Source organism: Panthera uncia (genome assembly GCF_023721935.1).
Source record: "Panthera uncia isolate 11264 chromosome C1 unlocalized genomic scaffold, Puncia_PCG_1.0 HiC_scaffold_4, whole genome shotgun sequence".
NCBI classification, from domain to species: Eukaryota; Metazoa; Chordata; class Mammalia; order Carnivora; family Felidae; genus Panthera; species Panthera uncia.
The window spans coordinates 91578830-91599175 of record NW_026057585.1 but is presented as its reverse complement, the minus strand read 5'-3'; the positions used below and the strand labels follow the sequence as shown (position 1 = coordinate 91599175).

The 20346-nt window shown below is 56.1% G+C and overlaps 1 protein-coding gene across 1 annotated transcript in view; it reads left to right on the top strand.

The window, feature by feature from the left end:
- Positions 1-20346, top strand: part of IGSF21 (immunoglobin superfamily member 21) — a 230093-nt gene that overhangs the window by 204669 nt on the left and 5078 nt on the right. The window contains exons 5-6 of the mRNA XM_049617965.1: positions 12908-13023; positions 15728-16202. Coding sequence (XP_049473922.1) covers positions 12908-13023; positions 15728-16202 — 591 coding nt within the window. The remainder of the gene's footprint in view (positions 1-12907; positions 13024-15727; positions 16203-20346) is intronic.

Sequence of the window (20346 nt, the reverse complement as noted above, 5' to 3'; positions counted from 1 at the left end):
AAAGGCCCGAGCCTGCTGACCGCCTCCTGGACAGGCTTCTGGAACCCTCCGTCCCTCCCTCACTGAACACAGCCCTGCAAAGGAGGCACGCCCTTGACCAAAGCTCACTGTGTACTCGGCAACGGGCCCAGCACGTTCTGTTACCCACTGCCCCACCTCTGGTCTCCCCGCCCCGGACGGGACCTATGCTGCCTCAGTTACAGTGGGTACTACATGCCCTACACAGAGAGGGCAGGGAAGCTTCCCAACGTCGCACAGCAGTGAGTGAGATGGGATTTGAGCTCAGATCTGCGGGAAGGAGGAGCCCCCCCTTTTCCCCGCTACACGAGGCTGCCAGGAAGACGGAGGGACGCCGCTCCTCTCCGAGTGTGGGGCCATGGGGCTGCCACAGGGGCCTGGGCCACGTAGCCTCTCAACAGAGACAGCAGGGAATACCTGGGCTGCATCATTGGCCGCTCCTCCAGCCGTCTGGGAAGTCAGCAAGATCAGTGTCCCCATTTCACAGAAGAGAAAACAGAGCCTGCTGATAAAGGGAAGCCTAGAGTAAGAACCCAAATGTTCTCTGACTTCTTCCTCTGGGGGGGTGCCCGGAGCCCTGGGCTGGGGTGGAGGCAAGGCCTCTGAAGTGCACGCTGGGTGTGATTTGGAAAGCTGCGTGACCTCTCTGATCCGCAGACGAGGCTGGAAGGAGCAGACGGCTTAGCCAAGCGTCCTGTGCTGCTTTGCCCGTCTTGTCCGTAGGGCCGTGGAGCTGACGTGACCGGCCTCTCCCTGACGGAAACGGACCGTTTGCCCATTGATTCCTTATGCACACACGTCCCGCTTCACCCAATATCATAAGCCCCCACCATGTGCCTGCCTTGGGGGAGCGACTGAGAGAGATTCGTGTTCACGTAGGTCGGCCAGATCATACTAGAATGAAGGTGAATTTTGCAGCCGCCATATGCCACACTTTTTCCAGTATGTTAAGTATGTTAATTCCTCTAATCTTCACTACTTTAGGAGGTAGGGACTTGTAGCATTTCCATTTTGATAATGAGGAAACAGGCCCAGAGAGGTTAAGTAACCTGCCCAAGGTCACCCAGCAAGCGAGCGGCAGACCTTGTTATTCAAACCCAGACCACCTGGCGAAGGAGCCTGTCTGCAGCCTCTCACAGAATGGCCCTCTGTGCCCTCTTGAGCCAAGCGGTAGAGAGTCACCTGCTCCCTGAACCGTCCAGGCAGGTGGCTGCTGCCTCCTGAGACCCTCACCAGCTCCCTGGACTTCCTGTGTCTCGCAGACCAGGAGGCTCAGTTCTTGTTCTGGGGTCGTCTCTCCCCACCTACTGCCTGCCCCTCTTGGCCGCCCCCCCAGGTCCCGCCAGAGCAGGCCCGCAGGTGCATCATTAAACCTTGACAGGTGTTAGGTCAGTGCGATGCCTTATCCCCTCCACCACCGGGAGCTGGATTTAGTGTCTCCGGCAGAAGGTAAACTTCGCGTCCCTGGGACAGGCCCCTTAATTACAAGTGATATGTGGCCGTTGAAGCTGCGGTGCCTCGGGCCCAGTGATTTAAGGAGCAGGCATGAGTCTGAGGGTACAGGAGTTAACAGAGCTGTATCGGAGCTGGGAAAGAGGGCAGGGGCGCCGAGGGAGGCAGTGAGCCGGCCCCTGGAGCGGGGTCTGCTTCCTGTGGACAGACGCTCCTGGGGAGGGACCTAATCCCTCCCTGTACAGAAGGGGACACTGAGATCAACTCCGCAGGTTGCTTTGCCCTGGGAATCAGCGGTCCTGTCTCTGCTGCCAGCTTGCAGGGCGCCCCTGGACTCAGTTTCCCCATCTGTTACCTGAGGAGGCAGGAATACCTCACGCGCGCTCTAGGAGTGATCATCTTAAAAGCAAATAAGTCCTAATAATCACAATAACCTTCACAGCAGAAACTAGCACCGACCGAGGGCTTATTACATGCCAGGCGCTGCCCCGGGTCCTTTATGAACACTCTCGTGGTTGATTCTCACCGGTGCCGGCGGGGGGAGAGCGGTTGTACGTATCCCCATTTCAAAGACGAGGAGCCCGAGGCTCCGGGAGAGGAAGCAACTTTCCCCGAGATCCCGCGGCTCGCAAGTGATGAACGGAGACTCTCAGCCCCTGTCTCTGCGTCCAGAGCAGAGTCCCTGCAGGATAGGGGAGTCCCTGAAGGAGTCACCGAAGGACAGGGGAGAGAGAGAAGAGTGCAGATTTCCAGAACCGAGCAGAAGGCAAGTGAAGGTAAGGGGAGGGCTAGGTTGCAAGCTGTGGGCGTGCCCAGGGAGAGGGTCTCCTCCAGGAGGAGGCATCAGGAAGGCTTCATGGAGGAGGTGGCATACAGCTGGGCCTCGTAGGCCGGGTTGGGGGCAGACAGGACAGGGACATTTCAGGTAGAAGGAGCCCTGTAGGGGGGGCTGTAGGAGCAGGGAAAGCTTGGCAAGTGGAGAGCACTGCTGTGTGGCAGGACCCCAAGGCCCGGGTAAGGAGGGGACAGTCATGACAATGGCTGGCCTCTATTCAGTGCCTGCAGGTGCCATGCCAGGGCCTAAATACCTTACAGAAGAACCTGTCACATAGATACGATGATCCCCACGCTACAGATGAGGAAACAGGCACGGTGGGGGGAAGTGACTTGCCAAGGTCACCCAGCTCGCAGGTGGTAGGGCCAGGATACAGCAGCTTGGTCCCCGAGCCCGTATGAGGCCAGCCACTGTGCCCGGTCCTGGCATGTCAGGCTACCGCGGGCCCTGCCTGCCCTCCGTCCACCAGGCCTGGCCCCGGGCAGAGAGGAAAGGCGAGGCCAGAACAGGGCCCCGAATCCAGGGATGTGTGTCCAGGGAGACCATGGGAGCCGGATGGGCCTGGGGTTTGAGAGCAGGAGTTTGGGTAGAGAAGGTTTTTGCTGCGAATGATGGCCCCCGCCACACCCTCCCAGCTGACTCTCCTGTGGACCCCGGGCCCATCAGAGGACAGGCCCCAACTCCTGAGGGCCGCCGTCAGGGAGGGGCTGGCCCCGCTCTGCTGACCAGTCCCACCGCCTCACACACAGCTGCTCAGGACCGTCTCCCCCTCTCTAATCTCCAGCCCTCCTGCTGTAGCTTCTGCCCAGATCTGAGCCGCAGACCTCAGCAGTGACCCAGCCCAGCCCCGTTACTGCCTCACAGAGGAAACGGATGCCCTGAGAGACAGCCCGCAGCATGTGAGACGCGGGGCCAGGCGGTGCACTCGGGGTCGTGAGCCTGGGCGGAGGGGCTTAAGCCAGACGCGGTACGAAAGCTAGCCTTGGTCCTTGCTGACCGACTAGCGGCGGACCATACCGCCTTTGAAAACCTCCGTTTCCGTCTGTCAAAGGAGAGAACTACCCCTACTTCCTGGGATGGGTGAGGCTCTAATGCATTAAAGCATTTACCACGGAACCTGCCCCCAGAGTGACCACCAGTGAGTGGAGATGTGGGTCAAGTGCTCTCCCCACCCCTCACCCCCACCCACTGTGTGCCTGGGGACCCCGCGGGCCCTCAACTCTGGGTGCAGGGGGATGCTCACTGAGCAAAGCCTCCTCCCAGTCACCCCTGCAAACATCAACCCATCGCATGCTCGCTGAGGGCTGCCCTGTGCCCCCCACGCCCGGGGCCCCCGGTCAGCAGGATGCACAAGTGTCCCCAGCGTGAGGGCCTCTCAGGCCGGTGGCCAGAGTGAGTGGTGTAGGCAAAGGCCAGCCACTGGCCCAGGCCAGCGATAGAGGCTGCTGTTCACACATATGGTGGCCGGTGGGGGTATGGTCTCACCAGTACCAGGCATCCTGCAAAGCACGAGCTCGGTTCACCCTCACGATGGCCCTGTGACGCCCAGGTACTGTGACGAGGTACCAACACCTGTGACTAGGTACTATGGCAGTCCCCGCTTTACAGATGAGAGAACCAAGGTGGGAAGGAACCTGGGGAGGGACGAGGTTAGAGGGGTCAGAGATGAATAAGTGGCCCTGGCCCCGCCCATGGGGCCCTGGTGAGGCTGCACGTGCTGCCCCCCCACCAAAATCGAGCCCCTCCACCCCAGCCAAGAGTTGGTCCCGTTGGGAATGAAGCATGGCTCTGCCTCACCCAGCTCTTTAAAAAGACGCAATCCTTGGGGCACCCGGGTGGCTCAGTCGGTTAAGCGTCCAACTTCAGCTCAGGTCATGATCTTGTGGCTTGTGAGTTCGAGCCCCTGCGTCGGGCTCTGTGCTGACAGCTCAGAGCCTGGGGCCGGGGCGCAGAGTTGGGGCCCTGCTGGGAGCTTGGCTGGGGTGGCACCTGCTATGTTCTTCAGTCCCCACGAGCACCCCGCATGGGCCAGTGACTCCAGAGTCACCCTTGCTCTATGGGTGAGGCCAGGAAACTAGCAAGTGCCTAAGGAGGGCGGTGGCTTCAGGCCAAGTGCCCCAGGCCTGGGTAGGGAAGGCCAAGGGTGAGCCCTGTTCTGAGCCCCCGAACACAAAGGCCCCGGTTCTTGGGGGTTCAGTTCTGCTGGAAAGGACAGAGGCTTTTTGGGGGAAAGGGGGGGGGGGGGGCTTCCTCCAAACTTGTTCTCTAAGCTCTAGCCCACTGCTCTCTAGTGGGCGTGGGGGTGGGGGAGAAAAGTAGAGAGCAGGCTGAACTTGAACTTGAACAGAAAGAACTTGAGCTGGATGCCACTGCCCCTGGCCAGATCTCGAACGTGCTTCCCCACCAGCCAGGGCCTCCCCAGGCTTCTGCAAGCTTCCACAGGCGTTTTTCATATAGCTGCAAATATGGCACCTGGTGAAATCGCCCATGTGTGTAATATATACCTCTGGGATACATTGAAAACATCCTCCGAATAGCCAGCCTTGCTGCTATTTAAAACGGATTCATGTCACACCCCATAGATTTCGTCTCTGCAGAAATGGCACCTATCATGGGCCTGAACACATTTGCTCTATTGCCACATAAACTACAATGGCGTGGCTGCAGACAGGCTGCTGGGCAGAGGCTGCCTCCAGCCAGGAGACCCCAGGCAGGGGGAGGGTCCACACGGGACTGGTGGCCTAGGAAGCCAATCAAAAAAAAAAAAAAAAAACGGGGAACATTGCCAAGCAGCCAATCAAGGCATGAGCCTGAAGTTGAACTGCTTGTGGGGTGGGACTTGGGGGTTTTGAGGCCCTTTGACTCAGGGCAGAGAGTTCTACCCTTGCCCTGTCTGCTGGGTCCAGGAAAAGCCGAATAGAGGTTCCCTAACTCGGCCTGAATCTTGCTGTCCCAGCCAGCAATAATTTTCTCTGTTCACCGAGCACCTATTGTGGCCCAAGTCTTTGGTGCCCCTAACATCACCACCCAGTGAGTCTTAGTACCCCTAACTTAGAGATGAGCAGACCGGGGCTCACAAGAGTCAAAGAGTGGTTCTCACACTGAGCTCGCATTAGAATCTCCTGGAAGGCTTCTTAAAACCCAGAAGCCCGGATCCCACCCCGCCCCCGGGGGTTCTGTTTCGGCCCGTCTGGAAGGGGGCTCGGGAGTTTGCAGTTTACAAGTTCTAGGTAAGGCTGATGCTGCTGGTCCGGGGACCACACTGTGACAGCGACCAGATTAAGCGCGTCGTGTACGATTCTGTACCTGGCCTCCCCGCCGCCCCTTCGAGTGTGTCGGAGCGTGTGCGTGTGCGCGTGCGCGCGCGTGCATGCGGGCTTTTATTTCTCCGTCAGCAGTAACCCGAGTTGGGTCCTGCTTGTCCCAGCCCCACCGATTCTCCGCCTCACAGGCTGCGCCCCCCCCCCCCCTCCTCCAGCACCCCCCCTGCTCCCCCAGAGCAGTCAGCCAGAGCCTCCAGTTGGGGTTGTTAATTTTATCTTCCGCCACTGCGAAAGCACAACAGCTGGCAGGGGAGGGCCGAGGCAGGTGAACCGATGCTGCCAGCCAGCTCCCGCGGAGGGGGGAGGCCTGGGGGCGGGGGGACGGATTATGCCCGCGGCTACTAGAAGTCCCCTGGTGACCCCATCCGCTCAGAAAGGCCCCCACCCCGGGGCAGGAAGGGTCCCGGGCAGGGCCCACCCACACTGGCAACGCCCTAGACCCAGGTCCCCATCCGTCGATGGCATCGGCGCGTGGGTTTCTACCCAATGTCAGGTTGGAGGGGGTGGTGGGTTCGGCTGAACAGCTGTCGCGTGACCGAGCCCCCTCCTGCCGCCCCTAGAAGCACAGACGCGGCGTTTGTCTGGCTCCATTCGGGGGCTTTTTGTCAGGCCTTTTTTTCCCTGGGCTGCTATTACTCCTCAGTTCGATATTTAATTTTCCCATAAACCAAAGAGTTGTGCTTTTCTCCTCTCTTTTCCTGCTGGAGGCCCCCGCCCACTGGTGGGGTCTCCCTCCTTGGGTTCCTGCTAGGAGGGAGGGCCTTGGGCGGGGCCAGAGATTTCAGCCCTTCCAAATGGGGCAGGGATGGGGGGGGGCACGACCCTTGGGTCCCTCCCCCCGACTCATTCGTTTGACCAATAACTACTGAACAAATCCTTGTGTGTGCGGCCCTCGGGATGTGACCATAGATAAGCGTCCCTGCCTTCATGGTGCTTGCATTCTAGTGGGGGTGTCAGATGCAGAGGCCTTGGGGTTAGAAGGAGCTTAGGGTGTTCACGGACCTCCCCCAAAATTCTCAGTGTGTCAGAGCATGGCGTTGGGGAAGGTGGCCTTGGTCAAAGCAAGGCAGGGCCCACAGCATTCCAGGGTCTCGAGAGATCCCTTCCACAAACGGGCTGTGTGCTTGCCTGGGCCGGGAGAAATGAAGGAAGGAGGGAAGGAACAAACAAAACAAGAATTGAACTTGAACTCCTGTGCGGCAGGCCTGCGCCAGCTCTGAGGTTAGGTGGGCAAAAGACGAAGCTCCAGACGTCCGGGAGCACAGTCTCCTGGAGAAACAGATGTGGACCCGGGACAGGATGACAGGCACCTGTGAGAATGACAGGTGTGCAATGCTCCAGGAACCCAGAGGATAAGCCCTGACCGAGTCTGGCAAGGTCCTAGAAGGCTGCCGAGGGAGGCAGTCCCTAAGGCCAGCCCTAAAGGATGAGGCAGAGTTAACCAGCAGAAGGATCGCTTTGTGCAGGGCACGGAGGAGGCGAGCTGCAGAAGGAACCTTGGGCAGCTCAGTGTGGAGCAGGGTGGCTGCCTGGAGGAGGTGCTCCTTTGAGCAGCGTCTTGTAGAAGCCGGAGAGACCGGTGGAGAGGATGGAAAGACACTGTGATGGGAGACCCCCCCTCCCAAAAAAGGAAGAAATTAAAAAATAGGGAACGTGGAGGGACATTTGTATTCACGCATGGACACTTTTATATATTAAGAGGGTGGCTTTCTTTTTCCTTGAAATTCGGGATAATGACTGGTTGCTGATTGAAGGGAAGGCAGTCAATAGAGCAGGCATGCTGAGAGAAAAGAATGGATTTTTTGCAAATAATACAATTTTGAACTTGTCTCCCCCCCCCCCCCCCCCCCCCCCCGTCTAATTGATTACCACCCTGTGATAAATGACATTCAGAGCAGGAATGTGCCCAGCACCGTCACACAGCGGTACCCAGAGAACGACGGATTATCCCTCCCTCAGACAAGGGCCACTCCTGGAAGAGAAAGAAATTCCCTCAGCCCAGGAAGGGGCGTGGTCAGTCAAAGGGGTAATATAAATAGTCCCTTTCTGTTCCTGCAGCTTATAGAAGGTTTGTGTCCATTTTCTCATTTGCTCCTCCTCTCAAAAATCCTGGAAGCAGACACGTTGGCAGGGTGTGTTTTATTGAACCCATTTTACAGATGGGAAGACTGACATCCGGTGGGTCAGCTGACTTGCCCGTGGTCCCATGTGATGTTGGTAGCAAGCAGGGCCTGCACCGGAACCTCGGTGTGGCTCTCTCGGAGCCGGGACCCCGGCAGGCGCTGGAGAGGACCCCACGGGTGGGGAGAGAACCCGACTCTAGGAGATGCAATTAGACACGGGCCTGCTGGGGTTTGTATGAGGACAGGTTTGTGTTCCCGAATTTCAAAGGCCACCAGACGGTTTACAGAGCAGCGAACGATCGCATTATCTTCAAAGTGAGTTACGATGACCAAAACAAAGTTCTGCTTTCAAGATAAAGACAGGCAATATTTCAGAGTTAATTTCATAAAACTGATCACCCGACCGTTACCTCACTGTGTCGATGTTAACTGTGAAGGAGAAAATAACGGCATCCCTGGATGGCCGTGGGACAGAAGCAGCAGAAGTTGGCTGTGGCGGCCGCTGAGACGGACGCGCAGGCACACTTTACCTGTCCCGATGCTGGAGAAAATGGGTCCAAGAAACTTCCAGCAGCAACCCTCTCTGCTTAAGACAAAGAAGTCAGACAAAACTGAGACGTTGACCGGCTGGACTTGGGGACAGGGGATCCGGGGGAGTTTGGTGGTGGCGGTCTTTGCGTGACCACGGACGTGTAGAGCCAGGCGGGGTTGGGGGGCGGGGTCTTCCTACTGCCCAGGGCCGGCTGTGCGCTAACGTGTCCGGAAGTGGCTTGTAAACCCTGAAGCTCCGCCCATATCCGGGCTCTTACTGCCGTGACCGCGGCCATGCGTCCGATCCAAACACACCTGCTGGGTGTCTCTTCACCTGAGGACGGTCCTTTCAGGTAAACGGTGCAGGTGGGTGCTCCCCGCCCCCCGGGAGAGCCCTGCCTCGGCACAGACACCTCTGAAGACGCACCCTCAGATCCACAGGAATGAGACACTCCTGGTGGGTGCACGGGACCCTGGCCCGGAAGAGTCGGGGGAGAGACTGCTGAGCCAGGGGTCTTGGTGGATTCTTTGCCATTCTATGCCACGTGGGTCACAGTCAGGTGGCCTGCTTTATCGTGCTGATTCCAGAGCCCAGCTTGGACCTCGGGATTGTTCCTGTCCAGGAAGCTGCATGGAAGTTATGCTTGGGCCGCCGCTGGCCATCTGCCTTGGGCTGGACAAGTGCTCCCGGGGCCGCGGGGCCAATCCCAGGGGGCGCATTGGGGGCTGCTTGCTTTGACCTCGGCCAGAGATTGTAAGAGGGACAGGTGTGGGGATGAGCGTGGGGATGGCGTTGGGGTCTGGGAAGGGATGGAGGCAGAAATGAGCGTCCACAGTTATTACAGCTCTGCTGTGTCATCGGCCGTACAACCGAAATCTGTTATTGTCTTAGGAGCTTGATTAACTGTACACATTGCTAACACCTGCTCGGAAACATAACGAGGGACAGGGACACGTCTCCCAATCAGGGTCTGTGTGGGCAGCGTGCGTGACGCGGGTGCAGATCTCCGGAATGGGGATGTGGGCACGCACGAAGGTGCGTGTGTGTGGGCGCGCGTGCGTGTGACTGGGGACAGGGGCGCCCATGCTCTGCAGAGAACCCTGGCCAGGCTTTGGAAGTGCTGGGTGGCAGTCTGGGCTCTGCCAACGGACCTACAGTGTGACTGTAGGCAAATTTCCCCCTCTCTGACCTCAGTTTGCTTACCTGTAAAATGGAAGGTGTCGACCAGTGTTGTCCAACAGAGACCCCATGCAAGTCCCGTATGTAATTATAAGTTTTCCAATCACCACATTGAGAAAAGCGTTGCAAGGTGAATTAATTTTAATAATATATGAAGTCCAGTAGAGCCCAAATATAGCTTCAGCAGATAACCACTATAAAATATTAGCGATACCTTTGACATTCTTTTTAAAATGGCTTTTGAACTCCAGTGGGTATTTTACGCTGACAGCACACAGGAAGTCAAAAACGCCTTTCGAGTGCACAACAGCCACATGGGGTGAGTGACTCCTGCTTTGGAAGGTGCCCCGTGGCACCTTCTGGGCTTCTCACTTACCTGTGAATGCTCCCGAAGGCAGAGACCTTTCATTCTCCTGCCCAGTAGCAGGGAGCCTCCAGAAAGAACGTTAGTAATGAATCCTGCTAATAAGTGCCGATGACACGTACAGGATGCACTTTCAAAACACCTTTCAGGTACTATGTCACTGAATCATCACAGGTACCCTGTAATCCCCTTTTGTGGAGGCGGAAATTGAGGTTCAGAGAGGTTAGGTAACTGGCCCAAGGTCACACAGCCTGTAAGTGGGACAGCTGGTCTTTGAGCTCTAGGTAGGCTGATTCACAGCCCACACTTTTAACCACTGTCCTGTCCTACCTCCTGATAATAGCGATGCAAATAATAATGAAAACTGCTAGACTCCCCCCCCCCCACCCCAGGCACCTTTTAAGAATCATCTCTGCTCCCCAGAGCAGTCCAATCAAGGAAGGTTCTAAGGGTCTCAATGAAAGTGAGAAAGGATGAGAGATATCAAAGGTGCCTCGTGTCATTTCTGAGCCTGTCGGATTCTTGGAGGGTATACTTACATCCGTGCACACGACCACGAGCGGTGCCCGAGTTTTACGCCAAAGCTCTGATTGGCGTGGTCCCTTCATCTCCGGGGTAGCCGAGTTAAGTAGAGCCACCCACAGGAGAGCTCCCGAGGGATCTGGGTCACAAGGCGTCCGTGAGGGTTCCCCGTGGCTCAAACGTGTCCACGTGGGGCTAAAGGCACCCACAGAAACGAGCTCTTTTCTTCTTTCCAAAGACCACGGAGGCGCAGCCTCTTGTCAGAGCTGGGGCTCTGGAGTCGGGGCGCTCAGGTACAGATCCTGACTCTGTGAACCCGGGGACGGCCTCCCGCACCTCTTCAGTTTCCCGTCTGTAAAATGGGAGTAAACACACCCACCTCGTAGACTGATGGGGAGGATTGCATGCGTTCACCCAGGCTAAGGGCTTAGCACAGCTCCTGGCTGCATCGTGGGTTCTTGCTGTGGGGCCCCAGGTGTTTCACTGGAGTCTTAGAGTGAGTTCGATGGCAGAACCTGGGACTTCTGGGTAATTGAAGCGCTCCCTGTATGTTTCCCCTCGCGGAATTCCTACCCCACTTACCACCTGCTTTATACAATCTTACACTTAATTACAATTCTGCATCTGTTGTTTTCCCATTGTTTCCTGTTCATGCCGCTTCCCTTGCCAATTGCACAGCGCGTGGTGGCTGCGCGAATGAATGAATGGCTCATACCTGGCTTCCTTTCACCAGACCTCAAAATAGAGCGGCCAGGCGGCTGTCACCCCCACCCCCCAGCCTGTGAGCTTCTCTGTTTTATCACCGGGCGCCTACAGCGGGCGCCTGGCACCATGCCCGGCACCTAGTAGGTGTCAGGAAATGTTCGTTGAGCTTAATTAAACTTACCTGGAGTGAAAACCCCCTGCAGGAAGGAAAGGCCCCGGCTCTTCATCCTCTCCGTTTCCCCCGCCGCGCTTGACCCCAGGCTGGGTAAGCCAAAATGGACAGCCCTTCCCAAGTGAAGTCCTCAGATCCTGGCTCCTGTCCTCCTGAATGCAAGGGGACTGCGGAAATAATAGTGTGAATCCGAAGAATAGCAGATTCCTGGGGCGCCTGGGTGGTTCGGTCGGTTAAGCGTCCTCTTTCGGCTCAGGACGTGAATGTGGTTCATGAGTTCGAGCCCCAAGTAGGGCTCTGTGCTGACAGCTCAGAGCCTGGAGCCTGCTTTGGGTTCTGTGTCTCCCTCTCTCTCTACCCCTCCCCTGCTCTCTCCCTTTCTCTCTCTCTCTCTCTCTCTCTCTCAAAAATAAATATTTAAAAAAATTAAAAAGAATAAAAAAGAATAGCAGCTTCCTACCATGTGCTAAGCCCTTTCACACCTAGGAGCTGGCCCCTCCTTCACATCCATCTGCCAAGTTTTACTCCCATTTAGCAGATTGGGGAACTGAGGCTCAGAGCTTTGGTAACTTGCCCCAGGACGTGGAGGTTTGGCGACCTGGCTGAGATTTGGATCCAGAGGTTCCCAAAGGCTCCACGGGTGTCCTCTCCACTACCCCACAGTGCCCACCCAGGAGCCCTGGCTTTGTCACACCAGCCAGTGATTGCTGAGCAGAGTGAGCCAGTGGGAGGCGGGACCGGCCAAAATACACCAACTTCCAGAAAGAAAGGAAAGAGGCAGCTCTTGGCCCTAAATGCCTCTCAAAGTCACCTCCTCTCTGTTGCCCTCACCCTGCTCTAAACGGACAGCCCGTCTAGCCTGAGTCACACTGTGTGTTTTCAGCGTCCAGAATGCAATTCCGATCGTGGCGCTGCTCTTGCTTAAAACTTTCAATGGCTCCCCACTGCTCTCAAGACAAAGAAGAAAACACATGACCAGTGGTGTGCTGGGAAACCCCCTCTCGGGGGGCTGGGGCAGAGAAGAGAACACACAAAAAGCCTTGATTTGTGGTGGTGGCCAGTTTCCGTGGCGTAAAGCTGCCTACTGTGGCCGATCTCAGGCTACCAGAGCAGTCCTGGAAATGGCACATGTGGGTCTCAGGCGCTGCTAGGAACCGGCCACTGCAAGCGGTAACCTACGGTCAACGGCTCTGCTTTGCACCCCGCACGCTTCCCAGGGCCCCTCCACCCCCATCCCCAGCTCCTTGCCCTCCCCCTGCCGCCTGCCCCGGGCTGACATGCTCCAGACCTCTGCATATGCTGTTCCCTCCAACTGCCACACTTGTCCTTTATCTTGGGTTGCTTCCTCGGGTCACAGAACTTGCTCAGACCTGGGCAGGGGCCCCTTGCCTCCTGTTACACCTCCCGGCACCTGATGCGCTTCCCACGTTTAACTGTATGGTCCCTTGATTCGTGCCCTTCTTCCCAGCAGGCTGTAGGCCCCTTGAGGCCGAGCCCTTGTCCGTGTGCCCGGCAGGGACATCGTCCCGACTGCAGTTGGTGCCAGTAACACCACCTGGAGTCACGCAACCCTCCTCCCCTTCCTGCTCCCCGCACCCAGCACGGGACCTGGCCCATCTCAGGGGATCTCCTCCTGAATCTTCCACTAAACCTTTGTTTCGCTGTCCTTCCCTCTTGGGTAGCTCCCCCCACCTCCATCGAAGTGATGGCCGCAGACATGCCCGCCCCCTTCAGCCGCTACCAAGCCCAGAACTTCACGCTCGTCTGCATTGTGTCCGGAGGGAAACCAGCGCCCATGGTGAGTACCTCTGGAGTGCCCAGCTCCTCCTCCGTCCCTGCCGGGCCACCCTGCTCTGTGACTTGTCCAGCTGCAGAGGTCACCGTGGCGTCCACTCTGCAGAATAAAGGGGAGAGGGTGGGAGCCCCTGCCTTGAGCCGTCTGCCTTGGTCTGACCCCATCTACTCATCTGACCCACCGAGGTGTCTGCTTTGCTCCCAAGATCCCAGCACAGAACCCCACTTTTCCTGGACCCTGGGGTCCCAGAACTGCACAGTGGGTCCTTAGGGAAGCCCAGCATCAAGCAGAGCCCTGCCCCACTTATCGGACAGAATGGGGACAAATGAGGCCCAGAGAGGGGAAGGGACGTGTTCGGAGTCACCTACAATGTTCTTGACGGACGTGGGACTCAAGTTCATGCCCTCCAGCTCCAATTCCACTGTGGAGGGAGGGAAGGGAGGAAGTCCGGAAGGAAGGTAAGAGAGAGAATTCCTGTTTGGACCAACTCCGACCCACCCTAACTGCTTTGAGGTCCGCCAGCCCAGCTCATGCATTATCGTCACGGCCACTTCAAGCGGTGGGGGCGCTAACATAGAGAACTGGGTTCTAGCCCCTGCCCTGCCTTAAGCAGAAAGATTCCCCTCTGCTTCCCAGTTTCTGCAAAGAGGCTTAGGGAGTGGACAACATTGACATTTTCAGCTTTTTTTTAGCAGCACCAGGACCTCTTTGGTCCAAATGAAATATACGAAGCCCCACGTGTAAAACATGTAAGAGTGAAGGAAGGTCAGGTTGCCCTTATGGAGCCCCGAAGCACCTGCGTGGAACCCTTGATTCCCTGAACCCGTATTGAGAATCCACGCGCTACGTGCTGTGAAGGCTCCCTCCACGAGAATTGTATAATACACTTGACACTGTGAGTCTCAGGTATCACTAGGATTAGTGAGGGGCTGGGCTCGAGCGGAGGATAGGTAGGGTTAGAGTTCAAGGTGGGAGACAATGAATTCCAGACTCTGTCTCATAGGCGTGATGCAGTGGGGTTACCTGGGGACCCAGGCCAGTCTCACCCCAGGATCTAGACCTAGATAGACCCAGCTTCTCAGGGCAGGGCAGTAAACAGGTGCAGAGAAACCCAATACAGGGCAGTGGCCAGGTGCACACAGGCGCAGGTGGGGCCGTAAGCAAGGTTGCATAGGTACAAGTGGGGCAGTAAGCAGGTGTGCAGAGACACAGGTGGGGCAGTAGACAGGGGTGCTTAAATAAGGCTTTGGTAAGGCCCATCTCCCTGCACCCATACCTCATGGTCCCAAGGAGACAGATAGATAAAAAGGCAACTTCAATCCCAGCGATTGGTGAGAGCAGGAAATGGTCCCCAAGTTTCCCCCTTTGGAGCCCATAAAGAGGTCTGGCCTCTCTAAAATCAGATAAGCTGGTCTTTTTCTCCAAAGAACAACTTCTTTCCCAGAGGACACAAAGAAAGTCTCCCCACGGCCCTGGGGCTGCAGGAAGACTCCCCACCCCCAACCCCTGCCTGCTCCTGCCATTTAAGATATGGCAATAAAATATTCAATATTCATATACACATATATATAGTTGCACATAGATGTAAAAGACATTTCTCTCTCTCTCTCTCTCTACACACACACACACACACACACACACACACACACACACACACAAGATCCTTAATTCCCCACATTCCAGGCATCTTACGTTTGCCTGGGACATCAGAACTTAAAAGAATTCTTTGGTATAAATTACAAACCTGCTTTTGAAGCACTTTTCAAAAGAAAACGAAAGAAAGAAAGAAAGAAAAACCCAAAGCAGGCTATTATGTGCATATGAGATCCTTCGCTGGAGCTATAAACTCTGACAGATTCTCCAGGTCCCACATTTCATCCCCCCCCTTCCCCTCTCCCGCAGCCCCCCTCCTCTCCTCCCCCACATCCTCCTCCCTCCCCTCACCTGCACCAGCATCCTGAGAAAGCTGCTTCCTGCCCTCCTCTCTCCCTGTCTCCCATCGATTTATTTACCTGATTTATTAAAAAATACACCCAATCCCCACAGGCCTCTGGGCACACGTACCAACATAAAAGACAGCAAATTAAATTAAATGCCGCCTCTCAAAACTTGGGTTCCCCATTAGAGAAAGCGAGAAGATGTTTGCTTTCACCCCATCCCCACACCTCGCTGTCTCCCACACATGCAGCTGTTTCCTTCCTTCTGGTTGCAAACCTCCAAAACGCGCCCATGGAGATCCTTTCCTCTTCATTCTTCTTCGGATGGCTCACTTCCTCTCAGGCGCCTTCCTACCTTCTCCCTCGTCCAAATGCTGTCCCCAGGTGGGTGCAGACCTCTCCCCCGCAGCCCAGGTGGCTGCTGGGGCTGTGCCCTGGGCCCCTGTTTCAGTACATTGTTTCATTGAAGCATCCGACAGCCCCCGGGGCAGCTGTCCTTACTCCCCTTTACAGGTAAGGAAACTGGGGCTCCAAGAGGCTCACCTCCTGGTAAAGACGGAGGTGGGCTTGGCCTCTGCCACTAGGAGCTGTGTGTGTCCCCCTCGACCTGAGCTGGCTCAGAGTACTTGGGGTGCTGGAGGGAAAGGAATGAGGGAGAGTCCATCCGGAAGGAGGAGGCGGCCTTGGAAGAACTGGCATTCTGTGGCCAGGTCCTCTGAGGTCCCACCGTCGGTCATGAAATGCTTCCCGCACCCTCCTTGTAATTTCAGGTTTATTTCAAACGCGATGGCGAACCCATCGATGCCGTGCCCCTGACAGAGCCGCTGGAGGCAAGCTCTGGCCCCTTCCAGGACAGCAGGCCTTTCCGCAGCCTCCTGCACCGTGACCTAGATGACACCAAGATGCAGAGGTCGCTGTCTCTGCTGGACGCCGAGAACCGGGGCGGGCGCCCCTACACAGAGCGCCCCGCCCGCAGCCTGACCCCGGACCCCGGCGTCCTCCTCCAGCCGACCACCGAGAACGTCCCAGAGACGGTGGTGAGCCGCGAGTTCCCGCGCTGGGTCCACAGCGCCGAGCCCATCTACTTCCTGCGCCACAGCCACACCCCGGGCAGTGACGGCACCGTGGAGGTCCGTGCCTTGCTCACCTGGACGCTCAACCCACAGATCGACAATGAGGCCCTCTTCAGCTGTGAGGTCAAGCACCCAGCGCTGTCGATGCCCATGCAGGCAGAGGTCACGCTGGGTAAGACTTGGTGGGTGCCGCTCTGCGGGGACCCTGCAGAGCTGGGGGGCGGGGAGCCTTGGGTCCTTGGGTCGCCGGCCACCACGGACGTGGGGAGGGGTGGGGCAAGGAGGCGTCCGGGGCAGGCCCAGAAATCAGGGCCGGGGTTCTTAAGGAGGTTTGCTGAGCTGGACTGGGGAACGTGGGTGGTCACAGGGAGGTCAGGAGAGCTTGCTGGACGGGGTCAGGAACACTAGAAATCAGGGGAATTTGGTCCGTCAGTATCGCGAATATGTGAGTCGGAGAAGTTTGCTGAGTGAGTAATTAAGCAGAGGAGGGTTCAAAGGTGGACACTATGGCCCCAGAGCCTCGCTCTTAGCCTCTCACTGTGCCACATCCGTGGTCTCGGGCAGCTGCCCCCGAGCACTTTCGCGTGTCATTCCTTGGAGACCTCACGAACTCCCCCTACTGCCCGGCCCTGTGCTAGGCCCTGGGACCTCATCAACCCGCAGCCTGCCCCTACCACCCTCTCCGGACCCCCGCGCTTTCCACTGTCCTTTGGCGAATGTGAACCTCAGGATGCCATCTGCTCCGGGCTGGGAGGCAGAGCAGCCTCACCCCTTCGCTTTTCCCCCAGGAAAGCCGTCCCCTGCCCCTCTTGCCCAAGCAAAGCTCGGCTTCCCTGGGATGGTGCCCTGCCCCACCCCCACCGACACGGGGAAAGGACGCGTCAGACAAGGACTTGAGAGCAGCTGGAAAAGTGAGTGTGCAGCTCACAGCTCAAATCGCAGTGATGAGGGCGTGCTGCCCCTGGCCTGCCCCACCCCCTTGCCCTCCCGCACCCCAACCCAGATTAAGGACTCGCCTGCCCGCTCCCTGATCGCAGCAGGTTCCCTTGACCGGAGCCGTGCTGGCGTGCACCCCACCGCCCCCCCCATCGGAGCCAGGGCAAGGCCCCTTCACAGGCAGTGGGCATGCGCGGTCATGTGTGTGCACCCCCGGGGGAAGCGGGGAGCGGGGGACACTGCAAGGCTGCCAAGACGCAGGTGCCAAATCGGGGGGATGACACAGACCCCCGGGCTGGCTTCCCATCCAACCTTGGCTGCCGTCTGTTGGTGGGATCTCAGGCCTCAGGTCCCCGAGCCTCAGTTTTCTGACCTGTTGAATGGAGAGAATAATTGTAAGCTCATAAATATCAGGAGCCAGGCTCCCTGCAGGATGATTTGCCTACAAGTTCTCCTGGCACAGGTGCCGTGAGCTTATGGGGCAGGGAGAGACGCTGTCATTATTCCCGTTTCACAAGTGAGGGGAGCCAGCCAGGCTTGGAGTAACTCTCCTTAGGTCAGCCAGCCAGGTCCGACCCCAGGCCCACATTCTTCACCACTGTGCCATCTGCTGGGGCTGTGGCCAGGGGAGCGTGCTGTGAGCTGAGGGGCGGGGCGAGGGAGAGTGGAGGACACCCCGCCCTCTGGCCACGGTGGGGAGACAGTAGGATGGGCAGGTGACCTCGGGACACAGAATCCAATCATCTGATCAGGACTTTGAAGGTCAGGCCAGGGCGGACCAGAGCCTCCCCGCGATCTCTGCTGTTCCCTCTGCCGGGATGTCCTCCCCCAGCTCAGACACTGCTCCCCACAAGAAGACGGATGCCTGGTGGTCCCAGGACCCGTCTCAGTAGATGGCGACTCCGTTCTTCCCATTGGCGGAGCCTGAACCCTCAGAGTCGCTTGCTTTTCCCGCTCTTTTCCCATGCTCCGCGTCTAAGCCAGTCTCAAGAACCTGCCCCCACACCTGCTGCTTCTGGTGGTTTCCTCTCCGACCACCCAGTTCCCACCTGGATTTCGCAGCCGCCAGGCTGGTCTTTCCGCTCCCACCCTCGTCCATTCTGCTCTTCGTGCTGATTGATCGGCTTAAGATATAAATCAGATCTTGACACACATACACACCCACCCCAGCCCCTCCAATGGTAGACGAACAGATGCACAAAACAGCATAGAATTCAGAAACAGACCCAGAGAGAGAGAGAGAGAGTCCATCTTGATTTTTGATGAAGGCCCCAAGGCTGTTGAATGGGGAAGGAGAAGTTGTTTTAACAGACAGCCTTGAACAACCAGAGACGCTTAAGGGCAAAATGACCCCAGTCCCCTATCTCACGCACACACAAGAATTAATTTGAGATGGATCACAGGCCTAAACGTGAAATCCAACATCATAAAGCCTCTAAAGCGACGCATAGGAATCTGGCTTTGTGACGTCGAGGTAGACCAGGAGTTCTTCTAAAGGTCGCAAAAGGCACCAAATGAAAAATTGAACACTGGTAAATGAGACTGAGTCAAAATCCAAAGCTTCTGCTCATAAGAAGGCACCTTCAGGAATATATATAGAGGCTGAGAAGAAATACTCTCCCTACAGATTTATGACAAAGGATTTGTATCTAGAATATATAAAGAACTACTACAGATCATGAATGGTAAGACAACTCCATTAAAAAAAAGAAAGAAAGAAAGAATACGTCCAAATGGCCCATAAGCATATGAAAAGGTTTATAATATCATTAGTCATCGGGAAAATGAAGATTAGGACCTCGGTGGGGTACCGCGGCACAAGCAATAGAACGGCTAACGTGGAAAGAACGGGTAATGTCAAATGCCAACAAGGACGTGGAACCATCAGAACCTTCGTGCGTCGCCGGTGCGAGCATAAAACCGTGCCACCATGTTGGACGATTAGCACTTGCTTTCCCAGATGAAAACACCCTTACTTTATGACCCAGTAATTTCACTCCTAAGTGTTTACCCAAGACAAATGGAAACATTATGTCCACAAACGTTTGGAGGTGAATGTTCACAACAACGACAATAAAAACTGTAAGGAACCCGAATGTCTGCAATTGGGAAGGGGGGAGAACAAAACCGTGCTATCGTCCTACGATGAGCTACTTCTCATCAATACAAATGAACTCCTGTTAGTCGCAAACACGTGGACAGAGCTCAGAAAACATTATACCGTGTGCAACACGCCAGACGGCACAGAGTGCACACTGCGGGATTCCGTTTATACGGTAAACTTCTAGAACATTTACCAAAACTCTCCAGTGAGAGAAGTCAGAACAGTGTGTACCTATGGGGGGTGGGGGTGGGGTGTAAGGAGGCATAAAGGAACCTTCCGGAGGGATGGGGGTGTTCTAGAGTTTGGGACGGTGGCTACACAGGTGTTCGCATTAGGATTCGCTAAGTTGTGTTCAGAAGAGCGCATTTCCCTGCACAACTGCCATTATATTTAAAACCAAATCCCAGCGATGTCCGTACATTACCCCCCTCTGCTCTGTCCGCTCCAGCCACGGGGTCCTCTTAACTCTTCTGTGAATGCACCCAGCTCGGGCCCACCACGGACTTTGCACCGGCTTTCCTTTCTGCCTAGAATAATCTTGCCCCAGATATTCTTAAGCCCTCTGTCCCTAAGGCCCCTGTTCAGATCTTCTACTCAGAAAGTCCTTCCTTGAACACCGTATCTCAAACAGCCTCTTCCTCCTGGCCCCATCAGCTGCTTATCTCACTTTATTCTCTGGCATCACTTTTCGCTCAACCTGCAGGTATATTACGTGTTTCCTTATTCCCTGGATCTCCCACTGGAATTTAAATTCCGTGTGGGCAGGTTCTCTACCTGCCTCGTTCACACGGTACAAGGCTCAGAATGATCCCTAACATATTACTCAGTAAGCACCTGACTAAGAATTAAGTCATACTTTTCTGGGTTGTTGTGAAGATTAAATAAGGCAGTACATATCCAGTGCTTAGCATAGTGACAGACAGAGTAAGCACTCAGTAAATATCAGCTACTGTTATATTCATTGTTACAGCCCCAGCATTGCCCTGAACAGTAATCAGCACAGTTTAGGTGAACCACAAATAACTAGATGTATAGAGCAGATGAATGAGTGGGTGGGTGGGTGGGTGGGTGGGTGGATGGATGGATGGATGGATGAGTGGGCAGGTGGGTGGATGGATGGATGCATGGGTGAGTGGGTGGATGGATGGATGGGTGGGTGGAAGGAAGAACAGATGGATAGATGGACAGAAGGGTGGATGGAGGGATGGATGGTTGGATGGATGGATGGATGGATGGATGGAAGAACAGGTGGAAGACAGACAGAAAGGTGAGCAGA